Below are 20713 nucleotides of genomic sequence, written 5' to 3' on the forward strand. Positions count from 1 at the left end.
AGCAATAAAGACAACTTCAACAAACTGAAATATTAATGCTCAGAGTTAAAATCCTTAATCACCAGTGTATGCCAGATTAAAAGGTTTCAACCAACCTTCTGAGCCAGCTGATTTACCCAGTGTGAGGTACAGTTGCTAAGATCAGGGCCTTTGGGGTTCCACATTCCCGTTAAGACCACGCAGAGATACGAGGCAGTTCCTACAACAGATGCAGAAAACTACAGTGAAATGGAAACCATTCTTCTGCATGCATTCAGGAAATTGGCTACACTGTGCTCCTAAACAACATTCAGTTCTGAATGCTGCTAATGGTAGTACTTGACAATAATTGACAAAAATGTAAGGAAATAATGTAGATTACAAAGAGCAATTAAAAAAAAAGTCAGTGAAAAATACCAGACGTTTTCTGCAAACAAACAAAAAGCCCTTGATTTTTCCTGGAGCTCATCCAGAGGGGAGTTCATAATGAGAAAGGCAGCTGTAAGCATATTTCACAACAGTCCTCAAGCAATGCCCTAAAATTTGACCTGGATTCACACAAGTGCAAGCACAAGGTAATTCTGTGGCTACGCTCAAATGACGATTGCAGATTATAACTTGACCACTGCCTGTAGATACTGCACTCTCTGGGTAACAAAAAAATAATGGGACAGACAGCCTGAGATTCAAAAGTATTCATCATGAGAGAGCTGCATATTGCTTTTGAAATGCTTGAAATCAAGATGTATTTTTAAAGGCAATACCTCGTGTTCCTTTGGGGCAAGGGCGTTCAACCATCATTCCTCTTTGTGTTTGAGGCCAGCTAATCCCCCTGGCTTCAGTTGGTTCACAGAATCTCTCTGGCAAAGGGAAAAAACTAGTCACGGGAGGAATTTTGGTTGTGGAAATGGGTGGTGGTGGTTTGGGTCCTCTGCTTCCTTCCTTTGTTCCTCCAGCTGATGTTGTGCTTATGGGACCTCTCTGTGACGTAGTGCTAGTGGTTGACACTGTGGTTTTGTAAAGCTCTGCCGAAGAAGTTATTGTCACTGCTGTGGTAGGCACTGCACAGGGAAAAAACAGAGTAATAATAAAATAAATTACTTCTGAATTATATATAAAAAGTTATTTAAAAGCTATTTATGTAGCTTTCAAGGATTCTCTGACGTCTCCTTTCCTTTATCTAATATTACTCTTATTGCTATTCTGGATGCTTAAGACATAACTTTGAAATTTTTTTTGTTTTTTTTTTTCTTTTTTTACTCCCAGCTCATACTGTTATGACGTTTCAGCACATTCTCCAAATAATCTCTTCTGTAATAAAATTGATAGTTACATTTCTAAAAGCTGAAAGGCATACTAGGGAATTATCAGTACATAACAAACACGCTCAAAGCAATTAAAGATTACTTAATCACATTTGCAGCAGGAACAACTCAATAGATAGAATCATTTGAATCAGTGTGCCGTGAACAATGTAGTCCAGCTTTAACAACAAAGGCAGCGGGCTGTAACTAACGAGACCATTTTTAAAAAACAGACCCCAAAACTTCAAGCCACCCAGTACACACCTTCCAGGGCAATAATTATGATAACATCTTCCTACCCAGCAGTTATGCTGCTTGAGGGAGCTGCATGCCTGATTAGCTCCAAGCAGAGGCAGCACCCAGCAGGCACGTGGCGCTCTCTTCTTTGAACATTTGGGGCCTTAACATCCTTTTTTGATAGAGCAGGTAGGAAGACACAAGTCTTGCCACAAGCCAGTGGCAAGGACTGAGATTTCATCTTCTATGAAACACCAGGCCAGGCTTAGGCCAAATCCCTCCTGTTTGGGAGGTGCAGCTGCTCCTGCCACTGACCCACAGCAGGAACTCTCAGCTGGAGCTGCTGAGGTACAGCCCAAGCCATGCCAGGGCTTTCAGGCTTTGGGGAGAAATTATAAATTAATGCTAGCGGAGTCTGGAATGGCTGTGCAACACCTTCACGCGGATATTGAAAAATAATGCAAGTGAGCAAAGCAAATGTAACAGTTATCATTATTTCCAAATATTCATTAGTGTTCAAAATGTTTTACAGGCACAGAAAAGTACAGAGGCTTGTGTTGAGAACAAATAAGCTCACGAAAAGAATTTTTGGCTTCTTTCTTTCTCTTTTTTTCTGCTTCTGCTAGACCGTTGCACTCTTGACTTACTGAACAGCACAGCTTCTCTTTAAATCATTAAATTATAAAAAAATAAAATAAAATGAAGAGCAGTCTCATTTATTCATCAGTTTTTTTGTAAATTAGTGTCTTGCATAATATTAAATTTGCTGTTTGGCAAATCAAAATTTTTTCAAAACCCTTTTTCAGTTATGTTTCACTTATATTAGAGGTTTAGAATATTAATTTATTTTTTTATTTGCACATGAATTTAGGGTGATGTTTTGATCATCATGATCTGTTTTTTCAAGACTAAAGGCAAAGATGTGCCTATCATCGCTCTCCTGCTCACAAACTTCTGCAGAGCCTGTCTCCTCTTCAGTCTCATTCTTGGCTGCTTGAACACAGCCTGTGTAATTGTGCTGAACTTGTGGTGTAGCCAGCGACTATTGAAACCCTCAGATCTGTTCTGCAAGTGCTTGCCTGACATCTTGTGAAACTGCTTTAATTTGCTTTTGATTACAATGCATCCAGCCTTCTAGTGCTTCCCAATTAACATTTGTCAAAAGCATTTGCAATCACTTGCACAAGTGTCAGGCAAGGCCTGCTGAATCAGGTCCTTGGGAACAGGGAGCTCGTGGGGATGGGGAATGATGCAGGGGACAACCAATTATTACGATCCATCTCCTTATACACTCTGCTAATTAATACATATTTAAACATCAAAATGGGTGTTAGCATTATTGCAATTACTACTCAAACCCTGTAATGTTTAGGACAGTTTTGTCTCAGAAGCAAAATATCAATGTCAGAATTCATAAATTTCTTTGAAGTTCAGTGGTGAGGTAACAATTTTCAGAACATATTTGGTGTTGCACCCTGAGCTAAAATAATTCTGCTGTCATTACACAACTTTAGTTAGTACAACTTTCATGCTATCCATTAAAATCAATTTCAAAGCCTATCAGCCATGATTAAAAAATGGCCTGCATAGCATGGTAGTACTACATAGAAATATATAAGTAATCTCACATTGTAAGAGAAAGACTTGAAACTACCTCTCAAAAAAAAAAAAAAAAAAATTAAAAACTTTGCAGAAGTTTTTTCTTCAATCAAATTTTAGAAAAGAAGTCAGCATATTTAAGAATGCACCAAGAAACTTCAGACAGTGCTGGAAGTCTGGGAAAGAAGGTGGTTGAAAATTAGGAAACAGCCAAACACATCACTTCAAGAAGTATATCTAGCTTTTCAAAGGCAGGTCATTTTGTCTTTAATGACATGTGGGAACTTCATCTGCTCGGCCACTCTCCTGAGCTGCACGAAGACACATGACAGCTGCCACCACCTGATGTGTCTCCTTCCGAGAGCTGAGGGCGGTGGCATCTGCGGGCTCTGCCTCGCAGAGCACTTGGCCAATACAAGATATGGCAGTGATGATCAACAGGCTGCAGCAGAGAAGAAGAACAAACTCCATGTCAAGGTTATTAACCTCTTGTTCAAAGCAGCAGGGGTGAAGCTATGTAGTTTTTGTCCAACTCCAAAAAAGCCACTTTTACAATGTGAGATTCTATTTTGACTTTTTCACTAGGCTTGATATGCTGAGGAGAAAAGTGAAACCTCTTCTGCCTTCTTTTTTTATTAAGAATAGGTTCTCTTATTATCAGCTGAAGACAGTCATTAAAATTAAGAAAATAAGAGAAAAGAGCAATAAAAACGTAAATCCAAAGACTCAAATTGAGGCGTATTTAATTTACATTTGTTTCATGCAGTTCCTAACATCTGATTTAAACAGTTATGTATCCTATCTGTTACTAAAAATGAAGACACCACTGGAGTAAAACTTAACACCTGTTTAGCAGTGTGATGTCTATAAAAAACTTAACACAATTGCTGTAGGATAGCAGGGGAATAGTAACTTTCTTTCCCCAACTATCAGTGAAGAGCAGATTTAGAGGAGGCACACAAGCTAACAACCTTGCCAAGAGGTTTCTATTCTAGGCAGGCATAAAAAAAAGTTTAAAAAAACCAAACTAAATCAAGCCAAATAAAAAATATCCCCACCCAAAGTACAACTCTAACCTTAGATTTAGAATTGTTTTAATTGTAATGCCCAAATGATGTGCCACTTCTGACAATGGTTTCTTTCTGCCCTCTGGCATCCAGGTCATTTGAGAAATCAGCTGCACAGATTTTTCAGTTAAATGTATATTTTTACAGGTCAGGTATTTCAATTTATTCGGACACATGAAAATCTATGTGCCCACCTTTATTCTCAAAAGGTGTCATATGTGGAGCTGCTGTGTAAAGCAACAGAGATCAGAAACCTGTGCAAATCAGAATTTTCCTGCCTTCTGCTTATTACTGCTCTGTACCTGTTTTTGTGCTTCAGTGAATGGCAGGGAAGGTACTGAGAGTCACCTAATTACCTATAGGTGACTCCAGCTATTATGTTAGTCAGGACTCTATTGACCCTGCCAAATCCCGTTCAATTGAAAGTGAAATGTTTACATAGTCATTTATAAATTTATACCTTGAAAATGATAACACATGTGACAAAAAAAAATAGCATAATACCTGTGGTTAAGAAATATGCTATCTGGTCCCCATTATGTTGTCTTTGCTTGCACAACCACTTTTTAATTCATCTGTAGTCTATCAGATTTGATATACACGTACAGACCCAATTTACTTAATTTGCTGCACGACTTTCTTGTAGATTCTTGGTGTTGCACTAGTTTCCTATTACTTCAAGCCCTTGGTGATGCTACTCTCTGAGTTTCTGCTCTGTCCATACTCACAACATCCATCTCTTCCTGCAGTGATCCAATAATACTTAATGATGGGTATCATGGCACAAAAGGGGAGACAACTACAGTTTGAACAGTTAGCACAAATTGGGATGAGTGTAGATGAAATCTCTCCCTAATGCACTAACACAGAACAAAAGGATTTATCTTCTTTTTGTTACCAAGGAAACCTTACAATGTAATGCTTATATTCACTTTTTAGAGAGAAAATTCCTTCATTCTTCCTGGTCTTTTAACTTAGAATTCCATTAAAAATTCCTGTTTCACCAAGGATTCATTTGGACCCCTGGTACCTCTTGTAGAAAGAATGTAACTGGATATATCCACTAAATTTACCAAGGATTTAAAAGCTCTGATTTGTCTCTAATTTTTCAGTGTCTTTTTGCAAGGCCTGATATATTTGATTTCATTTTAAAATTAGGGGTTTGATTTTTAAATGCTTTTTACACTTAATTGTAGAAAACATGCTCCTCTGCAACATCTGAGCAGTACTTGACAGCTGTAGCTCTGAAAACCGTTTCTACATCTACACCAGAGACGCACAGCTGCAGGCTGAATGTTTTACACGTAGCATTGTCTTGGCAGACACCTTGCAAATGCACCATCTTGGCAGGCACAAGCACTGCAGAAATAGGAGGACCCCCTTGCAAACGCAGTTGGGGCATTTGCCCATCATCAGATTGCAGATGTGGGGCTCCGGGACATGGTTCAGTGGGGAACTCGGCAGGGTGATATTTATGGCTGGACTTAATGATCCTTCCATCATTCTATGATACATCTGTGTACTGTAATTTCTGAGAGAAGCAGGAAGAAAATAACATAAAAAGAATAGGGTTAAGGGAGGACTTCTAAGGGCAGCAGCCCCCACTGTCTGAGTACTAAAGCAGTAGTCTGTCTCCAGCAGGTAGAGTTTTAGAAATCTGAAGAGTTTCTCCTGAAGACAAAGAAAATAAGGATACTGAGAAAGTCACAAGAAGAGAAAATGGTGTAGGTGTGCAGCAAGAGCAAGGTCAATAGTAGGTTAATTGCAGTGGTATTTCAGGGGTTTCAACAGGGAGATTTAAAAATGAAGGAGACAATACAGAAAACAAAGGAGTTTCAGGACATGGATGAGCCCAAGTTTTGGCACTGGGAACAAATTTGAAGGGAAAGCGCAACTTGAATCTGACAAATTCATCTTTCATGTAGGAAGAAAGACTGGTGTTTTTGAAGCACTTGGTAGCTGGACATTGTGGTGTAGACAAAAAATAATAGCCAAGACAGATATATAGGGAGAAAACTAAAAATCAGTGTGTGTCTTATCTATCATTATTTCGCACTTGGCAACAGAGGGAACACAGATTACTGAGTTTTTCACAATGGTCCCAAGTTAACCATTTGAAAAGAAAGGGCCATGACTTCCAATTTTGAGACACTGACCTTGTGACACCATTAAATACTTGATATTAAAGTACTGTTGCAAAGGACACTAAAAGAAAGTTCTTTTGTTAGGTGACTTACAGAATGTTATCGTAACTCCTATGTTGTTGAGTACATGATTAAGAAATCTGAGTTGACCACAAAAACCCAAACCAAATTAGAATTAAAAAAGCACAAAAATGCCATTCGTCAGGCATGCTTAAAAGCTGATCTAATTCCATATGAGATAAAAAATCCAAATGTGTATTATACATGTAAATCCTTTATATAATAGTTGAAGGACTGAGCTGCAATTTATACAGAATTTATATTGAAACAAAGAGGAACTGGAAATATAATGGAAATAAATATAGAGTAGATACCATAAAGAATTTCTCCTTGCTTTTATAGCAGTACATCTCAAGGACAATTATGTTAGATAATTTTTCCTTTCACTTAGTAGTTTCTAACTACAGGCAACTGGCTTGGGCAAAAGAGGAAATGACCTGAAACATATTCTTAGATCTGCAATGTACATACTCACACAAAATTAAAATATTGGGTATTGGCTTTATGTAAGGAAAATACTGTGTGTGAATTTATGCATCACATGCTCAAATAAAATGAGTGTCTTCATTTGGTTTCTATATTTTAAAAAGACCACAATCAAAACATATTTACTGATGTCCTAATGCATTTAAAACCCTAACTCATGACTTACTCAAATATTCCTTGTCTGTCTTCATGGGTGAATGGGCAAATAGCTCAGAGGAGAGGCAAGCACCCTGCAGAGAGCCCTGGACCCATTCTTGCCTAGGTCTTGCTGGAATAAACAATTTCTGCTCCTGCCTTGCATGCCAGCAGGAACCCAGGAAGAGAAAGGGGTGCTGGTGGATGCACAAATCCACTTCTGAGAGCAGATGGGATGTGGCCAGCACATACACTATAACTTAAGATCCTGAAGACTCTCTCATAGTAAAAACATTATGAAATGTTTAACTGGAGATGTTTGGAGGCTTACTAAAGTGAATGAAGGATTCCACAAAGCCTTTTCTGCCCCTGCTTTTTCTTTATACTTTTTCTTCTATGCAGTGACTTAGAGATTAGCTTTTTTCACATTCACAGCAGCTGCCTGAACTGCAAAAGCTACTTAGAGCCTGCACCTCCATCTTCTCCTCTTACTCTTAAAGCTTTAGAGAATTTAAAATGCATCTTTGACTCAAATGAACTGAATGAAAAGTGGCATGCATGAGAACATATGAAAATGAAAGCTTTAATTTTTTTTTTAATTACACAGGTGGTTTATCTCTCTGCTAAGAGCAGCTCCAAAGCCTCCCTGAGGAATGGACTTGCTTTATGTACAGAGAGCAAAGCTGGCTAGTTCCCCAAACACCTGTAACCTGCCGGAGCCTGGCCAGGTATTGCCAGGGAGGTCTGTAGGAGACTGGACAGATCACCCATGGCTTTGGAGATCACTAATGTATTGGCTCTACACCACCCTGTTCTGCTGCCTCAAATGCAGTTTTGTACCTGGAAAAGCTATATGTGGGTTGTTATAATTGTGTGCATAATTCAGTTTGCACTGCTGTGCATGAATCAGCTTTGCTGAAGCAGGACAGCCACTTTTCATGTGGAGAAGCCATTATTACTACTTTCTTGAAGTAGAAGAAACGGCTGCTAAACATGAATAGCAGTTAGATGAGAGAAGTGAAGTATTGCCTTCATTGCTAAAGCAGCTTTTGCTGCATATATCTTCTGCCACAGAGCATTTCTCCTGGTATTTACTCTCCTCTGTAGATGTTAATATGTGGCTGTGCCTGTTCATGTCATTTTTAGGGATTTCTGACACCTAAAGACCTCCATTTTTCTTTTCCCTTCTGACAGTTAGTATCTTTCATTTTAGAAAGTACTACTAACTTCTAGCAAGCTGGAATGCAATTGTAAGGGGCTTACTGAGAAATCCACTAAAAAGATGTCAGACAATCTTGTCTAACCTGACATTAGAAACTGTGAAAATAAGGCTGCAGAAAAATACTTATGCTTGGTATTGCACATTAACCCCGTATGTCTCCTCTGGGACCTCCCAGCACACATTGCTCTGCACTGCTGGCGCCAAGAAGTTAAAAGGTCTGCGTGTGTGCTGCAATCAATTCAGAAGGCAGGTAACACCGAGCCGATGGGAACGGGCTTCGGGCTCAGCACGAAGCAACTCCAACTCAGTTTAGCTGTTGGAGTCAAACTGACTGATGGTACAAAGTAAATAATTCCCCAACTCGTTCTCAACCACAGAAAAGCTACACACTTGCATTTAAAAAAGGAAAAAAAGGAAAAAAAAAAAGAAAAAAGCAAAAAAAGAACAGCATGAGGCTGTAAACCAAATAAAGTAGTTTTATTTCTCTTCACAGGTTCTGCAAATTTGTCTTGCACAGCTGTAATGCTGCTCAGCTTAGCACAGCACAGACAAAAAACCTTTCCTGACCTTTCTGTCATGAGCTAAATCTAAGACCAAAAATATCGTAACTTATTTCTTTGAATGGAAACACCAAGACATCAAAAATGAGAAAAAAAAGAGAAATTCTTACCTTGGGCAGGATCAGGTGGGCCGAACTCCAAGGAGTATCTCAGAATGAAGTTGTTATTCCACACATAGAGCTGGTTGTCTCTGGGGTTGTAATCCACTGCGGCGATGTACTGGTACTGGTTGGGAAAAGGAATGTCCACGTGCTCGCCCCTGCTCAGCCTGGTGTTGTAGATGTAATCGATGGCGCTCCTGCCGGTCTCGCTCTCGTTGTCCTGATACACCGACCGCACCACGTACAGGACACCGCATATCATGAAGGCATTGGATGCTGCCCGCTTGTCGTAGGTGGTTTCCCAGGTGGCCTCAAAGCGCAGGGTGTAGGGGTTCAGCTGGCTGATTACTATCATCCCGTTGTTTTGCTCCGTAGCATAAATTACCCACAAGCCGTTTTCATCAACTGCCAAGTCGATATCAGTCTTTCCTCCCCATCGGTACGGAGAGGTGTCATGGTAATTAGCATAATTGATTATGGCCTCTCCGCTCTTAATTCTAGTCCTCAAGTCAAATTTTACTATGTTCCGAGTTCTTTCCTTGTTGAAAAAGACAGCTCCGTCGTACACTACAAATCCAGTACCATCCACTCGGTTTGGGAGTTTGTACGTCGTCTGCTGGCGTCCGTTCTGGAAGTCCTCTAAAGAAGCATACTCTATCAAAGTATCCGTGCGATACGGAGTCCATGGCATGAAGTATATTTTATCTGCAGCCTGGAGAGGGTCTTTGCACCAAGCACCTGCTTTTTGCTCAGCTTCATATAAATACGGTGAGTCCACAATTGCTTTCAACGTCCCCGGGCAAACAAAAACTAACAGTCACAGAGAGAAGTAAGACAAGAATTACGTCAAATTAAGACCGTCTCATAATAAAAATTAAAAAAAAAAAAAAAAGAAAAGAAAAAAATAAAAAGGTAGGTAAATCATAATGACTGTGTCAGGAAGAAAAAAAAAATCAATTTAATTGGCACTAGATTATACCTTATGTTATAATTAATGCAATTATCACCCTTTATCATCCACTTTTCTTAAAGTTACCATGTTCTTGCTGTACCAGTATGGAAAGTGGATGGGAACTGTTTTCACTAGTACAGACCAAGGCTCAATGGCATACACAGACAGCTGAAAATGTAGAGCTAATCTTGCATTTTCGTTTCAGACTTTTAGTGAGTACACATTAACGCTCCAGAGCTTTTAACTGGTGTGCAGCAGTGTGCTGGGTCATTTCAGTCCAAAAAAAATCGCATCGACTTGTTTAGAACTTTAAGAAGTGGTGAGGCTGAAAAAGGAGGTGCCTCGATTAAAAATAAAGGAACAAAACAAATCATCAGGTATATAGAGAAAGCAATTAGGAGCAGAGAAAACAAAACACAACCAAAGCAATGAATGAAACAGACCAGGAAACCCTGTAACCATGGCATGCTATGGAGAGGGTTCTGGAAGCCAGGCAAGATGACACTTGATTAACAAGAATTTACCCAAGGGTGAGAGAAAGAGAGGGAAAGAAAGACAAAGAGAAAGGGAGAGAAAAAAGCAAGGGAGTCTTCCCTCCAGCCCAAGTACTTCAGACACTATACCCCGCCACCTACTTTAAGCAGCCAAGTCACTTTATTGCAAACAGTCGACTTCGTTATGAGGTGTACTTATGAGATCCTGCTGATTATCATAATATAAGAGTGTTGTGGGGAGGGGAAGGGAAGAGGTTAACATCCATAAGGCACATAACAAGGAGCTGGGGTTTGGACTGTATACGTTATTTACCTTTTTGCTCCACTTCTATTTTAAGCATCGGAAGAAAAATAAAAAAGTGCAAGGAAAAAAGAAAGAAGATTAACATAAATTGACTATTAGTCTAAAAGATTAAATTAGTAACAGACGCTAAATATAGGGAGAATAAGAACTGCACTATATTGGATAAAGAGAAATAGACAACAGGATAACCTAGCAGGAGAGAGATTCTACGGTTACGCAAATGAACATGGATCAATCATTTCAGTAGATTAAGGAGGGAATACAGATATGTTGACATGTAGTTTCACTTAGTGAACCTGAATAAATAATGAATTACTTTACTAATATATGCTATATACACTCTTCTTCTTCTAAAAGCATAATGCTAATCAGGTTGGTTTTAAAGCAACATATTTATCATATATGTGCAAGTGCACATATACATATTGTAATGATTGATAATTAGAAACAAAATTCAGTATATTAATTATATAGGTTTGCATATGTGATTATTAAACCTCCCCCATCTTTGCCCCAGACATTTCCCTGCTTTTCTTTCTTGTAAAGGAAGCAGCTTGCACCCTTTGGGTCTCCTTAGGCTGTATTTTATTTGTTTTCCTGAATGTTAATCTTGATAACTTTTGCCACTTCTTAGTCTATAACTGCAAAATCAGACTAGAAGGAATAAGCAAAAACATCTAGAAAAAAGGAAGCAAAAGCACAGTAAGCAAGAGGAAAAGAGAAGAAAAAATTAACAATTAGCTCATTCAGATATTTTCCAGCATCAACGATTAAGCCCAAAACAGCAAGCTAGTATGCAAGGAGAGTATTGTGTTTAAAACAAACATCCATCCTGTCACCATACACGGAAGACATAAACTGAACCCAATTAATAAAGTTATATTACTATAGCAATTTTTCCCCCAGGAAGTTTTAAGGAAGTTACAGAAAGATATATAGCTGAAGCCCAGCTAGTAAATAGCTTTTCAATAATTATTTGCAATAAAACCTATTTCATATACTCTGTGGCCTTTGAAGTATGCTCCCTTGGTTTCATAAAATGACCTGGAAAATGACAGATGTACCAAGCTGCGTAACAGTAGCTGCTGAAACCAGGGAAGTGTATCAAAACTATTTGCACAGCTATTACATTTCCAGTATTACAATATTATCCTCAAAAATGCCTTTGTATGTTTCATATAAAGTTTTGGATTTTCAGTTTCATTTAATAAAATTACATATGATTATTCTGGGAATGATATTGGCTGATTTGATCTAGTGTTTCTTCAGGAAACAATTCCAAAACTTTATAGGGGAACCAGAGGGTGTCAATATTTTCAAAATGAGCAGTAGTTTTCCTAGTCTTTGTACTGTTATACATCTTTAGGTAAAATACTCATTTTTCCATAATTTGTAATTCTGGATTTATCTGAGTAAACAGAAGATGTATTCTGAGGTGAATTCTTGGGTTTCACCATTAGTATTAATGACTTTCAGATTATTCTGTTTGTGAACTTCTATGCATGTGCTTATTTCTCACCAAAGAGCAATATTGATACTGTACCTGCTTAGAATTAGTAATAGGAGATGGGGGAAAAGATAGGGATAACTAAAATCATTACTGGCATGTCTGCTCTGCATGCATTGGTGTACAGCTGCACATTTTTCAGGGACAGATGGGCTTATTGAAATAAACAAATGCTGCAAAGTCCAATCAATACATAGAGAGAGAGAGACTAAAACTCTTTAAAATGTTTTCTATTGAATTCCTGAGTCCAAAATAGGCTTAAAATAAAAATGCACAGATATACAAAATGGCACTTTTGATGTTCTTCATAAAAGGGCTGGCTTCTGTTAGTCAAAGTGCCAACACACATCGTGAAGCATAAGTGAGAGAAATGTCAAGTATAGTACTCTCAATCTCTTTGTAATTTAATTGATAGCACTCTTATTATTCCAGGACAAAGCAATGCCTATCATATTTGTCTGGAATTTTTGTTAGAGATCCAACTGAGTATCTGAAAAGTTGTTTTGTTAGGTTTTTTTCACTTTGAGATGCAAAAAATGAAGCATTTATTCAGTACTTCCAAACCTAATTAAATTTGCAAAAGGAAGTACTTTCAAATAAGCAAAGCAGCTATGTACTTCTGGAGGCCAGCAAGACATAGAGGAGCTCATAACTGCATTTTGTACAAGGGTGACAGCAACTCCAGTGCGTAAGAACTCTCACCTTTCACCACAAAACCTATTACAATTGCTGTTTGTCATCTCCCATGAAATGAAAGATACCACAGTGAGTACTGCAAATTTTTTGGTCTTGCAGTAACTGAAGATGAAATGAATGCAATAAATGAACTTTGTTTAGAAGTGCTGTGATCACTAAACTCCTCCCTTCCTGGGCCCACAAGAGCTTATCCTACATTCCTAGGAAGTCTCTTACACTGGTGAAGCTGCTATTTGCAAATCTAATAATTTCATTCTGTAAATTTAGATAAGGAGCTCCGGAACAAGGAAAAAAATTTAGATTTGGTAACTGGAGTTTAGCAGGTATCAACAAAAAGAGACTTGGAAAAATAACAGGATAGGATTTGTGGGAGAGGGAAGAAAGAGAGCCAACAATCAAAATGGCTACTGAAGCACAATATGATTTGAAACCAATCTTCAAAACTCATTTTAGTAACTGGCAATCTTTTTCATGACTGCTGGTAATGACAGGTGATGCATCTTACAGTTCCGGAATTGGGCAGTGTCATCACTGTACATGCTGCAGTTGACAAACTCCAAAATTTATAGACTTTGAAAAATAGGAAAGTATCCAGAATCCTGAATTATGATAGACACAGAATTACAGAGTTCAAAGGGTAGGCCAATGCAACTGACAAAAATAAACACTTTAAAATTAAAGTAACTACAAGTTAGAGTACAGGGTAGGCCGCGCTGTGGCACTATACTTCTGAAACTGGAAAAGAAAAGATTCCTGGAGACAGCAATACCCAATCAGTAGAACATATCCACACTTCTCTTCCTAAAACAGCATAAGAAATTATGTTTGAACATTATTTGCATTACATTTTTTCCTCTATGAGCTAGCCTACTGGAACTGGAAATGTAACTTCTTGTCATTTGACTGACCTCAGGTTTTGGAATCAGATGCACTGCCCCCTTTCTGAGAATTTAGAAATGAAAATACTGCTAAAGTAGAAGTGGTCTTTGTGGAACAAAACTTTGGTTAGATTGGGGTAAGACATCACTCCTCAAAAGTGGCACAAGAAGAACAGTTACAACAAGCCACCAATACTACACACAGGAGGAATGGTACTAGGGATCACTCTTTGCAGTAGGCTTCCAAACCTACAAATGGTACAGGGAAAAAAATCAGCAAGCAACCATTTCACAATGACACAGCAGAAATGAAGAAAAAACAGATGATCTGTGCTTGGCCTTTAACAACAGTGAAGGTTCAGTATGGTGAAGCAGTACGGAGCAGTATTTCAGTTTCAGAATTCTAAATTTTGCAGGAAACAGTATGGACAGTTTTGGCATGGCTTTGCTTATGCTAGAACTCATTTCCTTCCTCTTTCAGTATGTACTGTCACCACAGTGTTTTTGCATCTCAGACTTGGCCTGTTTCCTGTACCAACAGAAAATACGACTTTGGTTAAGGATTACTGCAGATCAAGAAATTCATGCCCAATAATAACTCAAGGGAATGATCAGTGCACTGCTCAAATTCCATTGCAAGCACAGCTATTTCTCTGTTGAGTTACGGGACGAGAGAGAAGTCACTGCAAAGAACGACCTTACAAGAAAGCAAAACCAGTTAAAAGTGTTGAATCTGCAGAACTTTCATGAACATGCATACATGTCAATAAAAAAAAGCATTCATTATTGCAAGGAAATAAGAAGTATGTCTAAAGCTACTGAACTTTGGCATTATAAAGACTATTGCACAGAACTGCTGAAGTAGCCAGAACTTCACTTTTTTCTCTCATCATGATTTCACTATTTAGTTTGTTTTCAGTGAAAAACTCTATTTTGCTAGCTGATTCAAGACACGACTGATATTTTGTCTTTCAATTAAAAGCAAACATTTCTTTCTCACTCTTTTCCCCTTTGCTTTTAAAGAACACAGTGTGAGTACCTTATTAATGAATTATTCACTCTGAATCTGCGTTCACTTATAAAGAAGCACAAAATCCTTTTACAATGTCCCCCAACTGGGTCACTTGCCTCTGAATGTCAGTGCTGGGTTTTGCTGTGCACCCAAAGTCACCACAGCAGCAGGTAGCCTTTCAAGTAGATCATGATTAAAATTGAAGTCAATTCCTGCTTTACAAGTCTGCGAGCCAAGCCAATTTGTCAGCAACTGGTTGCGGGCAAAAGTACAAATTTCTATCTGGCCTATTGAATAGCTAATTTGAGTTTGTTTTCTGGAAAAACAGTAGCCTTAAAAGCCAAACACTTAAGAACACAGACAGACACTTGGCCAGCATCACACCATGGCTTCCTTCCACACTTTGTGAAGCTAATTGGAGGCCCTAGTCTGCAAGTGCTTTGCATGCATAATGGGTCCATGGGCCATAAACATATGCTTCTTTTCCATGGAACAGCACTCCAGCTTCAATTGTGAGGGCCAGAGGAAGTGAGCAAGAATAAAAAGATTATACTTACTGTAAGGAACACATTCATACTGAACTTCTAGATATTTGTATGTTCCAGGACAAGGATCAGGAAACACATCTGACCCAGTAACTACTATACACTGTGTTCGGTTGTTGCACCTGTAATGGGAAAAGAAAGCAAGCTAATTAATTTAAAATTACATTTAATTTGCTAGTTCATACTAAGGACTACATTGAGTGCTAACTCTCTTCACACTTGGGCAGTTCAATCCATAAGACAACAAAGTTAATTAACACTAATTAGCCAAAGTCCAAAAAAAGACTTCAGGACAACATTTTAGTTCAGGCTCTATACTTAAAAATTTGGGGATCAATGCTACCTTTACTGTTGTGACTGGTAGAGACACCTGTATCAAGTAGCAAGTTTAGACTGATTTGATACTACTGTTCAATAAAATGAAAACAAAATGCAAAGACTATATGACTGAAAAAATGTGCAATTTTGAATAATGTATGATAACAACAATGAGTAATTCCTTCCATCTTTAGAGACATACATCCTGCTGATAGCTTTACATCTCATAGAGATTTTTCTTGTGATTCAAGGAAATTATTTTGGTTTGAAGAGCTATTGTAGACAAAGAACATTAGCATTCCTGATTTAATTATTTTAGGAGCAATTGGTGGACTCTGTTAGGCTACAGGAAGCAGTAAAGAAAATTAATTCAGATGTATTTTTGAGGAGAATGAAACATTACAATTATTTGCTTAACAATGAAAGAAAATGCATTTTCATAGAAAAAAGAACTTTATTACAATGCCTCTATTTGTGAGAATCTACTGAACTTCATGTTTTTGAAGGGTAATGATAATAATAATAATAGATTTTAGACTACTATTATTTTTTCCAGAACAAAAAAGTAAAACTCCAAAACAACAAATATTAGCTTGGAAGTTAAAAGTGAACAGTCACCTAACCTTGAAGAGATGGTCAAAATGTAATACATACAGGAAAACAGTCACAAGGAAGAGGAAAAGTGAAAAAAGGGAAGGTCAGGGAGTTTGTGACTAAAAGGGAAAGAGCTTGGCTGATCTTCTCAAGGGTTAGTTTTGTTTGTCAGCAAACTGAATAACAGAAGTCTGAACTTAAGTAATAGACTAGCCTTTGACTCCAGCTGTACATCAACTTCTCTATTGCCCTTCCTCTTCCCATACTCCTGAATACCACATAACCCAAGCTAAAATAATCTGCCTTGTACCAGTGGCTTTCCCCTGCTGTACAGCACCAACAACTATTAGAATAATTCATGCTACCTCATAAAAGGTAGAGCAAACATATTCAAAGAACACTATTATAAATTACTTCCTTTTTTATACAGTAACCAAAATAGCACAGAGCCAGTCAGGATATGCTGTGCCTCTGTGCTGAGCAAACTCAGAGACAAAAGCTCTCTAAGTTGATCAGTTAACTCTTCTTTTCTTTTTCCTCTTTTTTAATTAAAAAAAATTAAAGCTGCTTATTTTTACCATCATAAGCCTCATAATTGCAGAACTGATTGGAAATAGTCAAGGATTTCTGTATATACACAGCCATGGATATGGATAGGTGGTGGGAATTCATCTGCCGCCTTTTCCAGAGGGCAAAGCCAGGACCCCTGCCCAGCTCTTGCACAAATAATGCCATCCAGGACCCCTGCCCAGCTCTTGCACAAATAATGCCACCCCACTGCCACCCCAATGGCTCAGTCAGTCAGTGCAGCAGGTCCTGCAGGACATCAGAGACTCTGGAATGACTCTGACACACCCAGTGGCTTCAGAGCCAGGCTGAAGTGGTGAAATGTGCACCCAGCTGCTGAGAAAACCACTGTACTCAGTGTGTAAAGTGTGAAAATGTGCACACAGCCCCTGCCATCGAGGACAGAGTGCTGCTGCTGAGGGTGTGGTGTAGATGAAGGCTGCAGAAGCAGGAGCAGACAATGTGGCCCCAAACCTCACAGGCCTCTTTGCAATATCCCCAGTACAGGGGTTTGTATGTGCCACACCTCGGGCACACTAACCAGCATGAGAAAATCTGGGATGTAAGATTTTGTAACAAATTTCTTTAAATTTGCATTTCTTTAGCAAAAATCTTATGCTGGAGCCAAAGTAATTCCTATAAGACTTCTCCTAGTGCATCTTCAGTATGATGGTTTCCACAGCTTTGAGTTGCATGAAAATTTTATTTTATACTCAAATGAGCAGCAATTAAGACAGAATTATTTGTTTGTTACAAAATAAAAATGAATACATGTTAGGAGAAATTGCTTGAGAATGAAGCTAACCAAGGTCATATTCAGCAGTGAGAAAAAGATAGACTAATTTCCCTGTGAAGAGCTGTTTTCTTCAGTTTCATTTTCTCCCAGTAAAAGATTCATAATACTGCCATCAGCCAGGAAACTGAGAAGAACTTCATGTTAGGTTTTATCAAAAGGATTTGTAATAATAATTCAGAAGAAAATGCAGGTGTTTTCTTTGTGCAGTAAGTGTCAGAGTCAAACTTCCAGCACTGAGTGGTGTTTACAGAAAATTGATAACACTCCAAAAACTTTTGACAATTCCTTTATGAAAGATTTCACCTGCTGTGCAAATGATCACCTTTTGCTCCCCTATGGCCAAACCCAAGACCATTGTTACAAAACAATAAGTTATGCCCACTTGCTGCAGTATACAGCAGTGCTGCCAGGCCCACCAGCACTTCCCAAGAAGTGGAATTACTTTAATAACTACATGAATAGTGCATTTGTGCTTTAAGTTATAGGTTTGCACATTCAAATCACTGATTTTTGCTGCACTGTTGGTTGTATTTTATAAAACCTGAGTAATTTACATACACTTCTAAGATTTCAAATTAAAGACACTTGGTTAGGATATTCACAGTTAAAAAGCTGACATTCAGGTAACCATTTTTACCTATTTAGAGGTTATATTTCCATTAGAGTGAGACTTTTAAGAAAAAACAACAGCAACTATAGCAGCTGTCAATCCTAATTCATGGGTTACAGAGAAGAGATGAAGAATAACTGAATTTTGTAGAGGTAGTTCTGAGACAAATAATTCAGGGAATTTATACTACTGTGATTTGCTCTCTGAATAAATTAAAGCCTTCTATCTGCTGCAGTGCCTTTCTCTGTAAAGCCAGGAGAACTTCCCTGTTAGCTTCTGGCCAATACTTCTGCTACTGTCTGCAAAAAAAAAAACATTTCACAAACTGGTTAGGGTTTCAGTTGAGCTTCTTTAAGACAAGAAGCCCCAAATTCTGTAGCACAATGGATAAAAGAGACTCCACTCTCCACAAAATAGCACTAAACAGCAGAGTATCCTATGTGGCTACAGATTATCAAAGCTACCACAGAGGAACTTCATAATTTTAAGAAACCTTTACACTTAGAAACACCGTGTTTGAAGAAGAGACTCTGTTACAGCCTTAAATCTGGTGACCCATTTATTTTTTGTAATGGGCAAGCACCTTTTGTGTCACAGGATTCTCCAAAACAAGACTATTGTAGAAATAAAGTGCCTTGGAAATTGCAAAATTGGCCTAGACGCCATCAGGAAAAAAAAAAAAAATCCAAACTTCATAAAGCTGAACTGGCGAATGACTTGGAGTCTCTCATTTATTTTAAACAAAGTTATTTTTTCTACATGTTATATTGTTAATTTGGTCTCTCTATTCAAACTGTTTCAGAATTGTTCCAATGAGGGTGTGATACAAACAAGCCGTAATTTCTGCAAAGAAGACGAAATCACAAATACTCTGGTGTTTCACTGTTTGCAATCTCGTGTTTAAGTTCTCTGTAGGTTTTAAATACCATTTAAGTGTTCTGCAATCTACCTAACTGCATACTTTCCCAGCATATGTTAAAATACAGGCATTTTCAGGGGATTGTGTACAATCTTAAAATTCATAGGATTGCACACTGAGAAATGTCTTCACACTCAAGAAGAATTCACAATATTCACAAAGATTTATGATGCAATGACTGTCATTCACAAGGAAATACAGCAGATCAGCAAGGTCTGTATAACTCAGTAACAGTTAACTTAGGAAAGGTAATGTATGAATTAAAATTGAAATGCTAGTTAGGAAAGGACTAACTGTAGTAATGAAAGAATGATAATTCAGGTTCTTGTGCTAGCAGTGACAACAGTTTTGCAAGGGGAAATGCAGGAATTATCACTATTCTCATGAATGCAAGGAGCAATTGTGTACTCTGACACATATGCCTTCTGTATTTTAGTATGAATGAAGAAAGGTTACATCTTCATAATGCACATGCATCACTTAGAGTAATCTAAAAATCAAATTGAGTGTTTAATTAACAGTTACAGTATAATGTCTGAACTCCTTTCACCTCAGGAAGAAGACTGTGCAAATGAGGAATGGCCCTTCACATTTCAGATGAATACAGAAAGAAAGAGGAAAGTAAAGCAGCTCCAGCAGGGCTGGTATTATCTGCTGCTCATGATGTAGCCCTGTCCCTGCTGCATCCATCCTGTCTGCTCAGCTATAAGGACAGCTGTATTTTCCATGATAATTTGTTTGTATTTCAACTCTAATCTTGACTCGTACAATTCCCAACAAATTGCTTTTGCTTTTTTATTATTATTATTACCTTATGCTTATTATTGCACTTTTTCATGTGCAATGTATGGAGATGAGATTCCATGTGCAATCTATTGTGCGAGGTGTTTTAATCAATAATCTTGTTCTGCTGATTAAGCAGGGGCTTCTGTTTTGGCAAGATAACATTAGTTTCTCCTGTCATGCTCCCAAAGCTATTGGGAATCTTCAGCAGATCATTAGATATGCTACAATAAAGCTTTGGTACATTCTCTTTTCTTTCTTAAATTGCTTCTTCACTGTCCTATCATTCCTCGTCACTGCTGGCACTGCATTATTATTACAGCTCCCCTGAAACTTGCACTAGAGCTATGTCTGCAGGCCATAGGATGCCATTTTCAATTGAAGCTTCTGCTTCAAAATATAAATTAAGAAAATTTCATTATCTCCTGCCAAGGGCCATTATTCACCATTGTTCTAAGGAAGATTAAAAACGCACAATCTATGGACTTGAACAAATACTCCAGCATTAAAATGAAAACCACAGTGTATCATGACTGGACCAGAAAGTGAAGCATTGGGATCTGAGAAACAGATTCTGGAAAGACATTAACACTGCATGGATCAAACCAAGTGACTGAGGGAAGAGGTCATCTCTGTGGGCAAGTCACATCTGACACAGAAAGATACAAACAGATCCTTTGTGTTCTTGCAGTTTGCAAAATAAGGTATGTATGAAATAATAAGTGGTTCTTGCAGTTTGCAAAAATAAGGTATGTATAAAATAATGTCCACATTGCAATGCATCCTTCAAATGCTTTTGTTTTGCATACACAACTTTGACAAAGATAGTACAATAATAAAATAA

At 38.1% G+C, this 20713-nt stretch overlaps 1 protein-coding gene across 11 annotated transcripts in view; it reads right to left on the reverse strand.

Annotated features, from left to right (window-relative positions):
• The window catches only part of ADGRL2 (adhesion G protein-coupled receptor L2), a 156023-nt gene that overhangs the window by 35738 nt on the left and 99572 nt on the right, over positions 1–20713 (reverse strand). For 9 of the 11 annotated variants that reach the window (XM_058029763.1, XM_058029760.1, XM_058029759.1 and 6 more), the window contains exons 4-7: positions 15295–15404; positions 8904–9704; positions 744–1040; positions 96–199 (exon numbers count right to left, since the gene is read on the reverse strand). In XM_058029763.1, the coding sequence (XP_057885746.1) occupies positions 96–199; positions 744–1040; positions 8904–9704; positions 15295–15404 (1312 nt within the window). Of the gene's footprint in view, positions 1–95; positions 200–743; positions 1041–8903; positions 9705–10653; positions 10888–15294; positions 15405–20713 lie in introns of those variants that run through there. The other 2 variants (XM_058029768.1, XM_058029764.1) reach the window with 2 other exon arrangements.

The sequence above is a fragment of the Melospiza georgiana genome, chromosome 9 (assembly GCF_028018845.1).
Source record: "Melospiza georgiana isolate bMelGeo1 chromosome 9, bMelGeo1.pri, whole genome shotgun sequence".
In the NCBI taxonomy this organism is placed as follows: domain Eukaryota; kingdom Metazoa; phylum Chordata; class Aves; order Passeriformes; family Passerellidae; genus Melospiza; species Melospiza georgiana.